At 43.0% G+C, this 18,175-nt stretch overlaps 2 protein-coding genes across 3 annotated transcripts; one reads left to right on the top strand and one right to left on the bottom strand.

Annotated features, from left to right (window-relative positions):
• Nucleotides 1-499: 499 nt before the first annotated feature.
• On the top strand, nucleotides 500-11,746 carry GLIPR1 (GLI pathogenesis related 1). The gene is made up of 6 exons (XM_074161886.1): nucleotides 500-736; nucleotides 3,643-3,888; nucleotides 5,452-5,561; nucleotides 7,412-7,494; nucleotides 8,642-8,668; nucleotides 8,752-11,746. Exons 1-6 carry the CDS (start codon nucleotides 557-559, stop codon nucleotides 8,901-8,903), a joined length of 798 nt encoding a protein of 265 aa, XP_074017987.1. The 5' UTR covers nucleotides 500-556; the 3' UTR covers nucleotides 8,904-11,746.
• Nucleotides 11,740-17,632, bottom strand: KRR1 (KRR1 small subunit processome component homolog). Of its 2 annotated transcripts, none has more exons than XM_074161873.1 (10): nucleotides 17,519-17,632; nucleotides 16,760-16,935; nucleotides 16,139-16,273; nucleotides 15,788-15,913; nucleotides 15,607-15,690; nucleotides 14,918-14,974; nucleotides 14,249-14,419; nucleotides 14,005-14,082; nucleotides 13,789-13,882; nucleotides 11,740-12,778 (listed from the first exon to the last, which is right to left on the bottom strand). In XM_074161873.1, exons 1-10 carry the CDS (start codon nucleotides 17,601-17,603, stop codon nucleotides 12,636-12,638), a joined length of 1,149 nt encoding a protein of 382 aa, XP_074017974.1. In that variant the 5' UTR covers nucleotides 17,604-17,632; the 3' UTR covers nucleotides 11,740-12,635. The 2 variants fall into 2 exon arrangements, with proteins under 2 accessions (XP_074017974.1, XP_074017964.1); XM_074161863.1 differs by having other exon boundaries at nucleotides 11,865-12,778; nucleotides 17,513-17,603.
• Nucleotides 17,633-18,175: the final 543 nt, after the last annotated feature.

The raw sequence follows: 18,175 nt of genomic DNA, 5'->3' as shown, positions 1-18,175 counted from the left end.
ATAACTGCAGCATATTTGAATTGCAGTTGTCAGCCAAACTTACCCCTCCAATAATAACTCAATGTACAACCAAAGTGACTGTTCATACTGCAGTAAAAGTCATGGTTCAAATCAATTATTTCTCACAGCATTTTGGCTCAGAGTAACAGCCTTAACAGCGATGCTATTTTCATGAAAAACAGATTTATCCAAAGCTTTACTGCAACCCACAGTGATTGTTATGGATGGGATGCTGGTGGCCAAAGAAACAAAAAGAAAGAAGCCCAAAGGGCAGGAGGGAAGAAGCTTGCCCACCACAATTAAAGAAAGAAGAAACAAAGAGAGAGACAAAGCTGCCACAGTTCTGATGTGAACTTGTAGCTTAATTTCCTTATTCTTGTAGCTACGCTCCTGAAATATGACTCATTTCCTGTGACCAACGCCATGTTCAATTACCATGGCTAAGATAAGTCCAGCCCACAAGCCTTCCAAGCAAAACGCTGCTGGTGCAGCTAAAACCACCTCTTGCAGCTGAAGCACTCTGCTCTTGAAGCTGGAAGACCAGAGGCTGAGAATCATGACAAGCAGATTTGCTGCTTGTGTGCTGGCTTTTCTGCACTTCTGTCGTTCCTCTGACTCCTATGGACCACTGACATTGCCTGATGCTGGAGATCCAAAGTTTATCGAGGAATGTGTGCGAACCCATAACAGATTCCGGTCTGGAGTGAAACCACCAGCCAGCAACATGCTCTACATGGTAAGGGGATCTTCACGACTGTCGTGCAAATGTGTAGCATTGTGATGGTGTTTATGATTCTCAAAGACTGGTTTTGTGATCAAACGGAAAAAAAAAACAAAAAAGAAAAAAGAAAAAAAACCCCAACCTCCCTGTGTCGTAACAGCTACTTCCTTTTAAAGCAGAGAAAAAGGCTGTGATTGTCAGATAGCTTTATACAATCAGGTACATGTATAGTTTTGCCTGGCTTAATTTCCTCATTCGAAACCCAAGATTTCAGCCCTCAGTGCTGTCGTTTTGTGATGTGAAAAGCCTCCTTGCTCCAAGGCACCGCAGCTTAACAGCCCGGCGTGTAATTTATGTGCAGACCTAAGCACAACCTTTCGTTCTTGAATCATCAAGGGCACAAACCGTTGCCAAACGACGCTGGAGAGCTTTCTCTAAGCTTTCTTTGCAAGACTCTCACAGACTGAGCCAACAGAGCAGCTGTTGAGAGGTGCTGGGGCTGCAGGGGAAGCCAAAAAGCAACAAGTGCAGCAGGAATGGGCGCTGGAGGCACCAGGTCATAAGACAGCTCGTCATGATCCAAAATATACCCCAAAGTGGCCACTTCTCATTTCAGATGGCTCGTGACACTTGTCTCCCTGCTGGGAGGCTCATGGAAAACCCAGCAAGGAGGAAGCTGTAAATGGGTGCACAAAGCTGGGCTTATGGCTGAGAAGCCCATCTCTGATTTGTGAGATGCTCAATTCCAGCAGCTTTGCAGCTCTCTCTTGCAACATCCATCACCTTTTGTGCTTTGACTGGGTAATGCTGTGACTTGACTGGGTAATACCGTGTTTCTTCTTGGGATAATCTCCACAGGTCTCTCAGATGGACCGTGGTGATTGTCCCAATTCTGATCTCTTAGGCTTTGCTCCTCTTTCTTACTATCACTCATGATCACCACCAGAAGAGGAAATAACCACATCTGTAATTAGCAACACCTCAACTGAAGTTCAAAAAGAAAAAAAAAGCTCATTTTCCATTTTTGGTTGTCAAACACTAAAAAAGAAGCGCCTACTAGAGAGGGGTAAGTGAGTAGTGAGGAAGCTCAAGTTGCAAGCCTGACAGGAAATGATTCAGTTTCTCTTCTAGATGTGTCTTTTACTTCAGCTTTCTTAGCAGAGCATCCAGAACTTCCAGTCCATGTTGCTCCAGACTCTTTACTGGCCCTACACTAACAAAATCTTGCTATGAAGTATTAAAAGACCAGTATTAATATTTTTTAATTGTGCCTAAATTTTCCTTTTGGAAAATTAAAGAACTGAAATCTGAAAAAAAAAAGCAGCTTAAGAAACAAACAAACAAATAAAGATTATTACAAATAAAATAAGCTACATAGTAAGTTTCTTTTAAAGCACTGCAATAACCCTAGTCTTAAGTATGACCTCTCCCAGAAAGATTCTAATGTGGAGAAAGCAGTATAATAAATAAAATGTATTATGAAAGTAAAAGCATTGGAACCGAAAACAATGTATTTCTTCATTTTTTAATGGTCTTTAGCACTTCAAAAATGAGGAAAAGAAGGTTACTTCCTTATTTCATAGGAATTTCTTATTGTTGTAGGTAACTATCCAGCAAGATATATGAAAATGAAGACTATGAACTCAGTACATTTCCACATTTTTGAAAAATAGTTTTTAAAAGAAAATACAAGACAGAAACTCCTTTAACTGCAAGTAACAAAGCCCAACCATCTATATTTGTAGTACACTTATAAAATGAGAATGCTGATCTAACATTTTTTACCTGACAAATGTGACCCCTTTCCCATTCACCCAAAGCATTGCTTAGACCTGCTCCGAGGCTCTTCAAAACAAGCAGAAAAAGTCTCTCTATGATCTCACAATTTTTAATTACTTATTGGTAGCATAAACAATACACAAATTGTTTCAGACTTACCTATGGTACAAAAAAAGTTATAGACTCTAAAACATAGCTATAAAATTTAACAACCACCTTTTCCTTAGTCACTGTTACTGATCTGTTCAAAACAACTTCTCTAGCAGTTCCATTGTTTGCAGAAGCAAGTGAGATATTTTAATCCATATAGAAAAGAACAAATAAAAATAGTTTATTTTTTAGAAAAAGTCCAATCCAAAGTAGTTCATCAGTGCTGAACAAGTTCACTTACATGACACAAAGTGTAAGTAAAAGCACAGGCATATACTCATGGTACTGCATTTTCCAGGAGGTACAATACTGTATTTGCTCAATCAAGTTGTGTGCACAAGAAAACCCAGCCAAACCAGACACCACCTCCAGTGCAAATAAAAGACATTACTATAACTCCGTTGCTTAAATAACTGCTTTCTGTAGGATAGAATAGCAAGTGAATGAGTGATTCCACAAATATTAATTCAGCACTAATATTTTAAGCTACCAAAGACAAAGATGCAAACCAAGGGTTGAGTTTAAACTGTCCCCAAAATCCTGAACTGACCTGCAAGGTGGCCTTAATGCATGAGGAAGCACGAGACTCCAGTCTGATTGGTACAGTAAGCATACCCCTTAATCCCCAGATTTCCTGTAACTTCACCATGTAAATTAAATTGATGTTCTCTCATGGCCAGCACAGCCTGGAAATGCACAGCGTGCCCCAAACACTGTATTTGACTGACATGCAGATTTTGGTGTCCAACAAACCAGTCAGCAAAGATCACCCGCCACCCCAAAGTTTCCTCAAGTTTAATGAGTGCCTAAGTTTACATCAGAAATGAACCTACAAGCCAAAGTACCACGTAGCTCTGTAACTCTCAGCAGAAACAAAAATCAAATGAATCTGAAGCCCATATGCTACTGAGACCCAGCTTCTCCTGGAAGTTGCTCTGAATTACTGCATTGCTAAGATACCAAAGTGACTTTTAGATTTCTTTGTTTTGCAGAGTTGGGATCCAGATTTAGCAAAGACCGCGAAAGCTTGGGCAAAGAAATGCCTTTTTAAACATAATACACACCTCAAACATCCAGGGCAGGCTCACCCAAAATTTACCTCTGTTGGAGAAAACCTCTGGACTGGCTCACTTTCTATTTTTACTGTGGAAGAAGCCATCACCAGTTGGTACCATGAAGTCAGCGACTACAATTATGCCACTAATAACTGCAGAGGAACATGTGGCCACTATACACAGGTAGGCATTGCATTTCTCCATCTAAACCATGAACTAGCCTTGCTATTTTGACACAGAAACTCTAGATTTCTGTTGAAGATTCAATGAACTGTTTTCCAAGTGCTGTAGTCTTGTTTTATGTCTGTGCACACAAGATGTTCTCATGTCCCAATTTTAGGGAGGAAAAGATTCGATGCACTATTATCAGTTGCATTTTGTTTGCAGAAAGAAAACAGGACAGCCGTCAAGCAGTCAAGTTTAGCAAAGCAGTGGCCAAAACCTAGGCAATGGCAATGGCTGTGGGCTGCAGTGCGTGGTGGGATGAGGTCCCCGCTTTGGCAGGCAGCCTCCACATGCCAAGGGCTGTGGAAATACAGGCATATAAAGAAATGTCTGTAGCTCTGCAAGCATCATGTGTGAATTTCTCCCAAGCACAATTCCCAAAGCAAGAGGGTAAAGTGAAGGAAAGGAGTGCCACTGCCATGCAACCCCCCCAAGTCACTAACCATGGTTAAGGGAGAGCAGGATGGCTTCCAACAGTGGTTCTAGGGATTAGATTATGACCTGAGGCTACTTAATAGAATCATAGAATCATCTAGGTTGGAAGATTCATCAAGTCCAATCTTCAACCTAACACTGCCAAAACCCACCACCAAACCATGTCCCTGTTTGGATGCGGGAGTCAGCAGCGATAGCGACTGTATCTAGAAGCCGTGTGCCTGCCAGCTTTGGGAGGCATCCTTGGGTCTGCATCTTTGGGTAGCCCTTCGTTCCTCCCACTTTGGAGAAGAGCTTTCCCCCAGGTACGGTTATTGCAGTTACCACATCCACATCCCCAGCATATGCCTCAGCCGGTGGCTGCCTGGGATGGGGGAGTCCTGTGATGCCCTCAGGTACTGCTGTGCCCTCATCTCCCCTCTCTTTTTGTCACAGGGTTTATTTTTCTGGGACTGAAGCATTTGTCTGTACTGTAGTCTTTGAGCTGGATATAGGATGCTGGATCGAACCGAACAGCTTTTGGTAGACAGAGGAGGTAATGCCCTTGCCTCCAGATTATCTTAGTCATGACCATGATGCTAAAAGGCAGGACTTCAGCCCAGACACACTCCTCCTCCCTTCTCCTCCCATAACACCAGTACCTTCCAGCAATTCACCTATACATCCCTGCTGGATTTAGTACAGGGGCAATCAGCCCTTGTAGGAGCTGTAGCAGATCACAAGCCTTTTCTGCGCAGGTTTGATCTTCTCTCCCCCAGGTAATCCCCAAGGTAATGGATTACCTTGAAGCAAAGTAGATGAACTTCACCTTCTCCTTTGCAGAAAGGATAAATCCTTGTTACAGCCAGTTACTCTTCCTTTGAGAGTTGTTTTAACAAATATCTAGTAAATTGGGCAAAACAATCAGGTGGTTTTTTTGGAACAAATGATGATTTTGAGATCCATCACTGCTGCTTGCCCCCAGGAAGCCTGGCCAAGGAGTGCTCTTCAGCTAATGTGGTGTTGTCAGAGGAGGGCAGGTCTTCTCTGTAATGCTTCAGATGCTGAAGGAAAGTGTCACCGGTGTACCTGTCTGTCTTTTTGTAGATCGTTTGGGCTACAAGCTACAAAGTTGGCTGTGCTGTCCACTACTGTCCCAGCGTGACTTACTCTCATATAACCAACGCAGCGCACTTCATCTGCAACTACGGGCCAGCGTAAGGATTTTCATTACAAATATTTCACGGGGTTTGGGTCCTACCCCTTCCCTCCCACAACATGCAACTTTATTAGATCAGTCCATCTATGAATGGGTTTTGTGGGAGGAAATGGACGCCAAAATAGAGAAAGAGGTACACCTCTGTCCAAACAGCTTTTTTTTTGCTAGATGAGGGCTATGTATTGTAGCCAGAAAGCAATGGCAGTAGTAGAAAGGGTAAAATATAAGATGCTGACATGAAAATACTAAAGTGATCATTTGAAAATTAATCCCTTGCTCCTGAGTGCCAAGATGGCCACAGACCATTGCCAAGGTACAAGCCCAAAGTCTGAAACTATTTCCAAATGTGCCTGCAGAATTAAGCCTCTAGGTCAATGGTTTGGGTAAATATTGAAGTCTGCAATGCTTGCAGCTGCAATCCTAGCAGCTGAGGGCTGCTCATGAGGCTGGAGCTACTTAAGGCAAGATTTTATCCAGAGGTCCTTCATACACAGTCCATAGGATATCCAGCTAGGATGGATGTTTTTTACCCTTATCCAGCTAATTAATACCACTATAGCCTAAAAACAGCTTTAAAAGCTTTATATGTATACCGTGTTGGGTGAGCTCATGAACTTGACCAAGTTTGGCATTCCTGTTGCCCATGTTTCATCCTTCGAAGAACATGTACCCCTGACCAGATACCTTGAAATGACACAGCTGCTGCTGTGCCAAAGCAACAAACCCCCTCTCCCCAGAAGCCCCACATCCAAAGGGGCTGGGCAACCATTGTCCCTGCCAGTTCGTGATCCAAAAGCCACTGATCACCCAGGGCAGCCTCTTCTTTCCCTTCTCAGCACCTGCTAGATGGTACAGAAACCCTGTCCACAGGCAAGCAGGCCCCCAGCGCTGCTAGAAAGTGTTCTCTGTCCCTTGAGCCTCAGCCCTGGATCTCCAAAGACAAGAGCCAAGCCTTGCTCCTTCTGCCCTGTAGCCAATATCTGTATCGTGCAGAGGATCAAAATCATGCTGGATTGCTCACCCTGCATGAGCAGGGATCCCATGGGTAAGGAGAGGGTTTCTCTCTCCCTCAACAGCACCCAGCAGAGCAGCCCACTGCCAAGGGTCAAAGCAAGATGCACGCACAATTTCAATTCCTAAAATTGCTGAAAGTAATAAGGTTTTACCATAAAGTAAACCACTGCTGAGATTGCATGCATATAAAATCTCTCTCAGTGTGTTTATGGGCAGTTTGAGGCACACTGTAAATCTCACTTTGGCCATGTTCCAAGCAAAGTGAAGTCCTGAGCTGTGTTTGGGGCAGTGTCAGGTATGGGCAGGTTTGATACCAAGATATGGGGCCAAGAACCTGGTCAGAGGTAGCTGGTGCCACTCACACTGCTGGCAGAAGGAGGGAGTGGGGGGAGACAAACATCACTCCTAAAGTATTTACCAACAAACAGATGAAATCACTGCCTATGAGAGATTCTCCAGGACCAGAGATTCCTCTTCAAGGTTAAATATGCACGTACAGACAACGTAACTGAATCTGCTCTTGCTCCCATAGCTTAGAGCCAGCTTTGAGAGCCCACAGTCTCCACACACACAAATTATCCAGAGTTGAGACTATTTTAATTCCCAGGTTTGAAATACTGCTGCCTCCAGGTTCTTAAACAGGGTGCCCCACCACACTTTACCTCTTTTGCTTTACTGCATGTCTCGGACATGGGGCACTCAGAAAGGGACTGTCCAAAACCCACCTCCCTATCAACACAAGGGAAGCAAAACCCAGGTTAAAAACTAATTAACGGTAGGGATTAACATTCTCTTTCCAAGAGCAGTTTGAGAGCAGTGCTATTTTCTTTCCAGTGGGAATTACCGAAGGCACCCGTACAAGACGGGAGCAGCGTGCAGCGACTGCAGTGGTGATCAGTGTGCCGTCCAGCTGTGTCGTAAGTAGGAGACAACCAGCTCTCCTCCCCGAACGCATGTAGAAAGGGAAAGAGCACACAGAACATCCCGGCAGGAGGCAGGCACAGCGCCCTCTTGTTCCTAAATATAGTCTGAAAAACTGCAGTTGGAAGCCAAGTGATCACTGATGCACAAAGAGAGGGGAGGAGGGTGGAAAGAGCCTGTTTTCTACCCTGGGGAGTGATGGGATGAGTGATGTTCTTCAGGTCCTGGAGGGTATGGTACGGGAGATATAGTGGCTGCAGTTTAAGGTGGTGTTATCCCTGCCAGAACTTACTGCTTGCAGAAACGGGAATATCCCCTCCTGGGGGCTCCAGGTTACTAACTGGTGCATGAGCTGTGGCTTGAGCCGGTGCAGGTCCGAGCCAGCCTTTTCCCTGCCGTGCTGCTGCGGGAGGGGAGAGCTGCCACGGCACTGCCAAAGCTGCTCACTCCAGTGAACATCAGCCAGGCCATCTGCTTCCCCCCTAAGCACCGGGAGAGAGCCAGGCTGCCATGCGAGAGCCCTACATGGGGACACAGTGCTCAGCCTGAGCCCCTTGGCAGCCCACCTGATTCTCCTGCACTTGGCTTTGCAATGGCTGGATGGGGTCAGGATGGGAGGAGACATTCTGCAGTTCCTCTAAGATGGACAAGGCACTGTGTTGTGGACATCTGCCCGGGGGCAGCTGAGGGTACAGTCACACTTTTCCCTAGCACTCAACTCTGGGTGAAATAACGGATAGGGAAGCTGATGTTAAAACACCAGCATCGCAGGAACGAGAGGGAGTGCCCGATGCACGGGACTGTTCAATGTTAGCTACAGGCTGAGGATCTTAAATGCAAGGCACTGGGCAAAAGCCAAAGTGATCTTGGGAAGCACAGCCGGGAGAACAAGCCCTCCCTATGCCAGCCACTGGTGGGAGGAGAATCAACACGGTGTGATCAAGTGCTCCTCAGCAAAGCCCCAAGGGTCACTGCAGGGCTCTCCTAAGTCAGTGGGTCTTCGCTGCTTCTTGGAAAAAAACATAGCTCCCAAAGCTGCATTTGTGAGCCCATCATCAGCCTCAGGCTTCATTCCCCTTTGCTTAGACTCAAATTGTTTATAACGTGTAAGTCTGCTGATGTTCACTTCTTTTCTCTCTCCAGGAAACACAGAGCGTGACAAAGTTATCAGTAAGTACCACCAGAATTACTGCTTCCATTTGTTGCCCTTGGTGCAGTTATACTCCAAAACAAGTAACTTGTTTCATTCATAGGTGATTCCAAGTGGCATCCAGAGTGGGACAGACCTGCGTGTGACGAGTACTGCATCTCCGTTATTGCTTTAAGGCCATTACTCCTCATACTGGCAATTCTGGCCGGCTGGCTCCTACCAAAATACTGCCCTATAGCACCTGCCAGTGAGTGACACGCACGCAGAAGAGCACAAGAGCACTTCGGTCCGCTCAACCCTTCCCGGCACATAAGTTACAGGCAGCACAAAGATCGGTAGAGACATTGTTTGCATCCACAGGTGATTCAGAAGCACATTTGTTGCAGGCAGCCGCTAGGAGAGCTGATAAGCAGCTTTCTCATTGCCCAGGACCAGTAAATGGCGGATCTTAACTGAAAACACTAGAACTGGGACCCAAAGTTTCTCACGTTATTCTTCCAGATAGTTAACTGCTCGCACTCGAACCATCTCAGCATCACAGCATTTCCCAGATAAATCATTTTTCAAAATGCAAATATGGCTGGGGACAACATTCCAAACTTTGCCCTTGATGTATCTTTACACGTAGTTTGTTGGCTGGCAAGAGTCTCCGTAGCCAAGACATCACACACACAGACAGGAGATGAACATTTCCTTTTCCACATTCCAGTGACCAGGGTCCCAGTAACCATGCTGGCCTACCTGTGAGAGAGCCAAGCTCAGCTCTGTCTTCCAAACTGGGCAGATTAGGGTGTTTTTAAACAAAAAATCCCCATTGCAAAAGCAAGGCCATGGGTCTATCTGTTAAAAAGAGCAGCTATTTTCCTCCCCACTTGGCTTTTTGCCACTCTTTCGTGGAAGAGCCAAGCCTCAAGCTGCACGTACTGCAAGGTCCCATCTGAAAAGGGGATGGTGAGTGGCACGTGGGCAGCAGGACTTACCCTGTGTATGGTGTCTTGGACGGGGCTCCCACCCCAGCACGGAGCCTGGCACAGCGTGTGCCCCACTGAAGCCACGGGCAGTTAAATCCTACTGCTGCAAAGAGAAACGCGTCCAGGGAGCAAAAATGAGCTCGGCGAGAATTCTCCCCTGCTTAGTTTAATCTATGCTTGGTCTCCAGGAGAGTAAACAGAAGGCACACAGAGTCCTTAAAGTTCAAAACATTCACAGTGCTGTCATTTAACTATATACTTCAGCAGCTCTAAGGAAACACCACAGAAAAAGCTTAATTAGAAAACCTGTAAATCACTGGGGCTTAGGGGAAAAAAAACCCCAAACTTTACAACGTGGTTATCTTTCAAACAAAAAAGCCTGAAAGTCAACAAGTCAAAGCTAAACAAGTACTGCATCTCATTTTAAGGACATGCAAAAATCCAGATATTTAACTCCTGATGATCAAACCACTTTGAGTTGTCCACATTAATTTTATGGCATATGCCGATGAATTCTGTATGATAAATGCAAAACACTGATATATAAATACAGCCTTTAGGTACTTTTTTGCAAGTCTGTAAACTCTAAAATCAGTTTAAGGAGATAATTTGCAACAGTTCAAGCTGTTCTGAAAATATCAAAAACTCTTTCACCCTTCCAGTGAAGGGTGAAATCCACTTTGTTTTCTAATCTTTACTTTTTTACACAAGAACTGTATAGCCATATTCTTTGAGAAAACAGGTGCAAAAAGCACCAACAGTGAGCCCATGCAGCCAGTTACAATTCAGATACGGACTCTAAGCAGGCAAATCCCTTGGTTTAATTTGCCTACGGGAATACAAATAGGCTTTCTCGATTTTTCAGTTAAGGTAAATAAATGTCCAACCAACAATCCTTGAGATCTGCCAACCATAACAACTGAAAAAGATTAAACAATGCAAAGCCTTTTCACCCCACAATGACACAGGGACAAGACTCCTTGAAGTCTGTTAAGAGTTTTACTATGGATAGGGATATGGTGCAAGAACTATGGCTCCCAAATTAAAGAAGCACACCACCATGGAAGTATATATAATTTAAGGCCAGGCTGCCACCAAGCTGAGCTGTGTTCTCCTGCGCTGCAGCTCATGCAAAGTTAGCTGATGCTGCCCAAAAACAATCACTTTTTCATAGGGTGCTTTCAGCTAGATCAGGTTCCTGAATGGCAGCCTGCAAGAGCAGCGTAGGGAAACCAGCCCCACACCTGTTCGTGATTTTAACTTTTTAAACAACAAGCAAGGGAACATCTATGCCGGTCCTCTGTAGTGAAAGGTGTCTCGTCCTGTCCAGCATTAGAATCAAGGACTCTCCCTCTCCTAATACACTAGTGCTCCTTCCCTGGCTACAGTCAGACTCCTCCTTTACTGGCTTCTAGCTCTGCAGACTCTCCTGGTGACTCATTGGTGGGATGGCACTGTGAGAACAGGCATTTAAACTCCAGTATTGCAGTGCCTCCTGCTGAAATAAGTCTTTTCACTATATGCAGGCCTGAACTACCTGACTGGTGCTGAACATCGGTCACCCTGTCATCTGCTAAACACCAGTCGGTGCTTCTAGACCCATCAGCTCACTGCAGTTTCTGAGACAGACGTTTGTGGCTTATTGATCATATTCTCAGTGAAGTTATATGCTGAAGTAGTATTTTCCTGATTGATCTTGCATGTAATTAAACTGCCGTTTATTGACAGTGCAGTCCCTAAAAGGGGTGAGAGTTTTTTCCTTAACAATTAAGTGCTGAGAAGTGATCACAGAACTGAAAGGCACACCAAAGCTAATATATCCCCTAGCCTAAAGGGCAAGCATCTCAGCTACTTCTCAACATACATGTACCGGCTATTTAACCACATGTATTCTAAATTCTTATTTATATAGGTAAAAAAGGAAATGGCTGCATTTTCACTTACTAGTTTCAAACAAAAGATCACTAACCTAAAAGCAGCGAGTCGCAATGTTCTAGCATAATCGTTTTCACTGCATGTGCAAAAGGACTCCAACACAATCATGAAACTGGTGTGGCTCTACAGCTCCTGATTGTTACATTTGCTTCTTTAATCTCAGATGTATGAAATAAGCAACATCTGCTCTTCCGGTGAATTTTATTTCATCAGAATTTGCATTTTCAGGAAACTAAAAACCTCTAAACTTCCTTTAAGAAAGGGGAAGGGCCAAAAAAAAAAAAAAAGGAACACAATTACACAATTTCTTAAGACCTTCTTGCAAGCAAGAAATAAATTAAGAATATATTTAAAGAAAGACAACAAGACCTTATGCTTTCCCTGCAGCACATTCCATGCAGGAAGACACTTGCTTTGTACCACACTCTGTCTAATAATCTCTAATAATGCTAATAGATGACAATTTATTAATAGTATTAAGATTATGGTTTGTTGAATTCTCACATGAAGCCGTGAGCTTGTTTCCTGGAAAACATGATGCAGGCTGTGCAGTAGCTCACTAAATTCAAGGATTTAACAACACCATATTAAAATAGTTTATTAATACTAAGACAAGACACGTAAAAATAATCAGCTTTTACAGAAACAAAAGCATAATTCAGTAATAAATCTTGCCCGTTTTGCAACAGTTATTCCCAAAACTGAGGCTGCATATACTCTGGTAGTCTTTCACACCAGAACTACCTTCAACTCTCACCAAGTTCTCTGAACTTAATGTTTAACATCCTACGTCAAACTCCTAAATGTTCCTGTTACGAAACCTTCCCTTTAGACAGATGGATATTATTCAAATAAACCCTCTTGCTTTCTCAAACAACATAGCAGCGCAGATATTCTTCACCAACCTTGGCAATTTTGCACAGCTGCTTCAGGTCCACTAATTAAAGTATACTTGTGAAAAGAGAATGATCTTTCTACCTAGTCTTTTCTTGTCCAGATTATACTGACAACAAGAAGTCTCAACTCTTCCAAGTGTGAAAATGTTCGTTAACATGGGAGAAAAGTGAACTTCTCAGGTGAATTACTTCTTTTTCTTTTTTTTCTTTTCATCTGCTGCCATTTTTAACTTGACTTCTTCCACAGGAAGTGCTCCTAATTTCTTCTTCTTTGCATTCTTAACCTTTTCCTTGATGGCTTCAATATCAATTTTTTTCTCAGTGGAGGCTACACAGTAAAAAACACAAGTATTATCCACAAACCTCTTTCAGCAGAATTCCAAGGAGAACATTCATATAAGAAATTCTATACAACTGCATTTGAACACAGATGCTACACTCAGCACAAGTACAATCTATTATCACCCACATCTCAGACCACAGGTGTACTCCAAAACTAATCCATACACACTCTCTTGGACATTGGCTTGGTTGGTCTCACATGACAGGAGAATAAATTAATTCTTGAGTTCTTATACCCAGAGAAGCTTTTGCGGTATTTTGTCTTTTTGCATGTATTTGAGATACAGTACAGTCAATAGCAAGATTATTGAAAATTTACTGCCATCACAAAAAAAAATACTGTATCAGTGATGCAGGACACATACACATTTTGAGATATCTGAACTTTTCAGTTCATAAGAAACTGTGCAATATATAGTTTAATAGTATATAGCTGGCATATCTAAATACAAAATGTACATAGCATATGTAATACAATGAATATGTAGTATAATCAATGCATCCAAGAAAACAGAAGACTAGTGCGTAAAAACAACATCATCTGAGAACACAAGTTCTTGCTCTGCATATAGGGTGGTTTCACTTTAACTTTTAGAAAAGCTATCTATCCTATCTTACACCAATGCTGTGGCATAAGTTTCCAATTAAGTATTGCTTCTGGGCCTCTTTTTCTTAATAGAAAAGCCATTTGAGTGCGAAAGCTATGGCAGCTTCACTACAAGACTGAAAGCCAAAAACTGATGTAGCCAGAACAACCAATTGAGACAGCCATCCCAGTATCTCCACCAGGAAAATATTCTAGAGAATTGTCATTTTGTAGGCACAGTTATGGGCTGCACGATCCTTCTACTGTCCCTGGCAACTTCAGGCATGGATTTAAACACTAAGTTTTTTTTTGCATGATCTTTTTATTTGCTATAGCTATACCTCTGAAAAATCACTCAGCCTAGGAATCAACAGCAAAAGGTTTTAGAACAGGAAAAAAGAAATGGTTACCTTTCTTTGTTTTCACAACTGGCTTTTCTTTTGGTGGGATAAAAGCTTTATTTCTTTCTTCTTGTCTTTTCTTGATTGCTTCTGCTTGCTTTGCCTAAAGTTACCAATAAAAAGGTCAAGTATCAGTACAGCAGGGCAAAAGGGGAAAAAAAATCATAATATCCAAGTCAGCAGTCAAATGCTTTTTCACTGAACAGTGGGTTACAAGAACTTTACCTTTATCTCTTGCACTTGCTTTCGTTTCTTCTGTCTTTCCTTCAAGAAGTATTCACCACTTGCCAATTCTTTATCAATCTGCGTAAGACAAATACCGAGAAGCTTTAGATAACGAAGCATTATAAGCCAGATGTATAGTATCAACAAATCAGAACTTGACAGAAAAGGCCTTCCAACCTCGGAGCAAGAACAAGATTTCAAGTCATGCTATATCCCTGCATAACCAAATAAAGTTTCAGCTGACCTGGCTTTCTGGCTGTGGAGGTGGGAATGGTGTGTACTCCTTCTTAGTATTTTTCTTCTTTGGCTCCTTGCGTTTTTTCAAGTTCTTCCGCTTGAACTTAGGCAAAAATCTTTCCCAACTTTGAGACCTCAGTTCAGGATCTTTTGATAATTCCCTTTTGATCATCAGAGTCTTCAGTAGTTTTATAATGTCATAAAGAAGTTATTGAAAAAAAAATAGTATTAAAGTAGTAGTCAAGAGCTCCAAACTACAAGTTTCACTAAGCTTTCTTACACTGAATATGCTACATCCGAACCTTCCACCTCTCACTGCATAAGAGTAGAGAAGTTTAATTACAAACAGTAGAACCAAAAAGATACATTATGTCTCAAAATGGGGACAGAATGTACTGGAAAAGGTGCCTCCGTTTACATGAGCAAGTATCAAGCAAACAATCAAAGAGAGGAAAGTTTATACATACTTTTCCTTTGATGTTTTCTCAGATACTGTTAATAATGTTATGGCAATATATCCTGGTAAAATGGGAGTTGTTTTTTTTTCAAAGCAGCACACTACAGAAATTCTCAAAACCAGATTACCGCACAGAAACATGTAAATTATTAACATATAACTGTCTGAGAAGAAAAAGTACTGTCTTGTAAACAAAGAAGCACAGTGGAACATGCTAACCTTAATGTTATATATGGGATGTATATTCTTCATTGTGTCCAGAACAACTTTTCTAACCTGTATTTAATTAAAAAAAAAAGAACAGAAAACTCAGCAAGTATGTCATATTCTAATCAATTAAAATACCGGGTATACTATCACGTTTCCTTTCTCCCCCACCCCCAAAAGCAGGTAGATTAAAAAAGGCTAACACACATGGCTAACAAGGAGGCACAGCACTTCAGAAACATCAATAACATTGTCATTTTTCTAATACACCCCCACAAGCCCTACAAACATTACTTTCACGTTACCATGGATTTTATGGCATCACAAGAAACTCTTGCTTTTGACAAGCATTTTTCTCCTACATAGTTTCTAAAAATATTAGATGTTCCTTAAGGCTATGTATCATTAATTCTGCAGTATTTTCACTGTTACACCTCTTATCCAAAGCTACAAAAAACCTATCTAAAATAAATAAAAGAAAGAGTATTTCACAAATGCTTTTTACTTCCACGACAGAAAGATCTCAAACTCTAAACAAAATTCAGCAGCTAAGACTATGGACAATCATGTAAATGTGCCTTACTGACACAGAGCTGAAAAGTCAGTGAGATACTCCTGAGCTTGCTAGATTTTGCCTCTCGTCTGCCCTCGAGCTGGGCAGAGAAGTATGCCACATAAACTGCCCATGTGCCTTCCCTTACCTCCTTGAGGCCACTAAAGGGTCCAAGAGCTGAAACAGTGTTGCCTTGCACCATAATATAACAGTTAGTTAATAGTTCCAGGGCCTATACCAAAAAAAAAGAAATTAAGTAAGTGTAAACTGAAGACCCGACACAAATTGGTGTCTAAGAATTTTCTGGTGGCTACACCTATTGGAAATACCTTCAGAGTAGACCCTTTTGGCCCAAGAAGTCGTCCTCTTCTTTTTATAAAAGTGTCTCTCTTCCTCACCAGAGAGCCAATTTTAATGATGTCACATGCAATGTCATCCTGAAGGATGCGAACTGCCTAAAGAGAAAAAAAGCAAGTAATATCATCTGAATGCAAATGTATTACTCAGAACAGTCAAGAGTATACTGCAGTTTATTCTTCTCACTTCACTTTCAGATATATTTACTTTAAATAAATATTTTATTTCACTTGACTCACTTGGAAATCCCACATTTTGAAAACATACTATTTTATAAATATTACGACAGAATTTGATACAAACTTCCAGGATCTAATACAGACCTGTTCAAATGGAACACTTCTTGCCAGAAGTTTTATTAAATCTCTAGCCCTGATGATTGCATAGGGATCAAAAGTCTTCTTAGTGGTTGTAACAGTCATGCTTCCTTCAATTAGATCCAGCGTTGCATTCACAAACTGTAATATTTAAAAAGAAATAGCGAACCAATCTCTTAATAAGAATCTCAGAATTCATCTGTGGCAGTAAGAGCTAACAAACAGAATGCTACGTATTGATGCAGATCCTTTTTCCAAATTTCCTAAAATGACTTTCATCTTGAGGAAATTAACACACAGATACACACACAAAAGATGTGTCACAACACCAGAAACACCATCTCCCTCATCTCCTGGAATTCAGGCGCAACAAAGTTGTCAGCATCTGGATGAGGAAACACTTGCTGCTGCAGAGAACTTTGCTGACACCCTCTGTAAAGAACTGCAAGTCTGGCTACAGAGGCCTTTGCTGATTTTGACGACACTACCAATTCTAAATGCAAGCACAGGAGAAATATACACAAATAGAGAATCAGAAAAGCAACCTGCACTATTTTTATAAGCTTAAACAACACCTGTACCTCCCAAAACACAAAACATAGTATCACAATCAGTAAGTATGCATACATGTTCACCCAAGGCTTTCTGGACGAGCGGCCAGCACTCTTTCAAGTACGCTTCTCTGTACTTTGGGAATAATGTTGCAAAACTGCTTTCTTCCAGCAGCCCTTTAGGATTATCTTCTCTTGTAAAGGCTGGCTCTTTCCATCCATCTGGCACAGTGAGTAGTTCAGATTCATCAACTGTTATAGGTATAAAAAAAAAAAAAAAAGTTGTTTTTTCCCTCCTCTTTCATCAGTGGCTATTACTTCTCCTCACTGTTTAACTACAAAAAATACAATAAATTAAAGCAGGGACACAAAGTTCTGTTTAATACTCTGTTGAATGCACTTGGCATCTCTTCTGACCTTAAACAAGTCACTGCTTTACGTTCTTTATTAAAAAAAAACAAATAAATTCCACAACTGAGATATGCGTTGTGGGACAGGATATTATACACGAACAAGACATACCAGGCTGCGGCGAGCAACCAGAGCACTGTGAGGACAGAACAAGCGCCCACCGCTGTGCGCCCCTTGCACCCAACAGCTGCCTCTATCCTCTATCCCCAGCGCTGCAGGCCGGGAAGCAACCTGCCTCCCCCACGCTGCCTCTCCGCTCACACGAAATCGGGGCCGAACTCCTCAGCCCCAGGCTGCATGAGGAAACCGGTGGGATTCCCAACACGGGGCAGCAGGCCCGCGACCACGGGGAGGAACCCTCAGCCCGAGGACTTCCCGGGCCAGCCGGCTGCCAGTCCCGCAGAGACCCTCACTCCACCCCCACCTGCCGCCGCTTTCTTTTTGTTTCTGTTTTTTTGCTTCTCTTTTTGCTCCGCCCCGGCCTCAGCCGCCTCAGGAGGATCCGCCATGTCTGCCCGCGCGCCGCTACCGCTCACCCGGCGACGGAAGCGCCGCGTGACGGAAGTGGGCGGGGGGGGCAGGTGCGTGGTGCACGCTGGGAGCGGTAGTCCCGGGCGGGGAGAGGCAGCGGTGGGCTGCTGAGGGTTTGAGAGTGGCTTTACCATTTATGTTCAAAACAATATGCGTTTTGTTATGGGGTTATCCTTCCCTGGGAGCACAAGGGTGAAAGTAAAACCAGTGCGAGCAGCCAGGGATGCCTGCTGTGCACCCCAGCAAGGGGCACTGACGGCTTCTGCTAAGGGAGTCTAGGGGCACGGGCATTGCAGGCCGCGCATCGGATCGAAAGGCCTCATTGCTGCTTGTGGGCACAGACAAGTCCCACAGCTCTCCATCAGCGTTACTTCATTTCAGTGTGTGCCTGCACCAGGTCAACAGTGGCTCCTGTGAACACAGTACGGTCTCAAGCTGACAAGGGTCTAGCGGGTGGTCATTATGCCGGAGATATCCCCCACTTCGCCAGGGTTGCTCTGCAGCCGCTTCTCGACTCTGCTTCTGATTACAGGCCCAGGCTCTAAGAAAT

This window comes from Numenius arquata, chromosome 2 (assembly GCF_964106895.1).
Source record: "Numenius arquata chromosome 2, bNumArq3.hap1.1, whole genome shotgun sequence".
NCBI classification, from domain to species: domain Eukaryota; kingdom Metazoa; phylum Chordata; class Aves; order Charadriiformes; family Scolopacidae; genus Numenius; species Numenius arquata.
The sequence above is the reverse complement of the archived record's forward strand: the minus strand, read 5'-3'. Positions and strand labels throughout refer to the sequence as shown.

Bases quoted from the DNA above. Each gene is read 5' to 3' on its own strand.
- GLIPR1 (XM_074161886.1), top strand. From the start codon at position 557: ATGACAAGCAGATTTGCTGCTTGTGTGCTGGCTTTTCTGCACTTCTGT. The intron at 3,889-5,451 runs GTAGGCATTGCA...GTCTTTTTGTAG, and splicing joins CATGTGGCCACTATACACAG to ATCGTTTGGGCTACAAGCTA. The intron at 8,669-8,751 runs GTAAGTACCACC...TTTCATTCATAG, and splicing joins AGAGCGTGACAAAGTTATCA to GTGATTCCAAGTGGCATCCA.
- KRR1 (XM_074161863.1), bottom strand. From the start codon at position 17,603: ATGGCGGATCCTCCTGAGGCGGCTGAGGCCGGGGCGGAGCAAAAAGAG. The intron at 14,420-14,917 runs GTTAGCATGTTC...AAACTACTGAAG, and splicing joins ATCCCATATATAACATTAAG to ACTCTGATGATCAAAAGGGA. The intron at 14,083-14,248 runs GTCAGCTGAAAC...TGTCTTACGCAG, and splicing joins CTCCACAGCCAGAAAGCCAG to ATTGATAAAGAATTGGCAAG.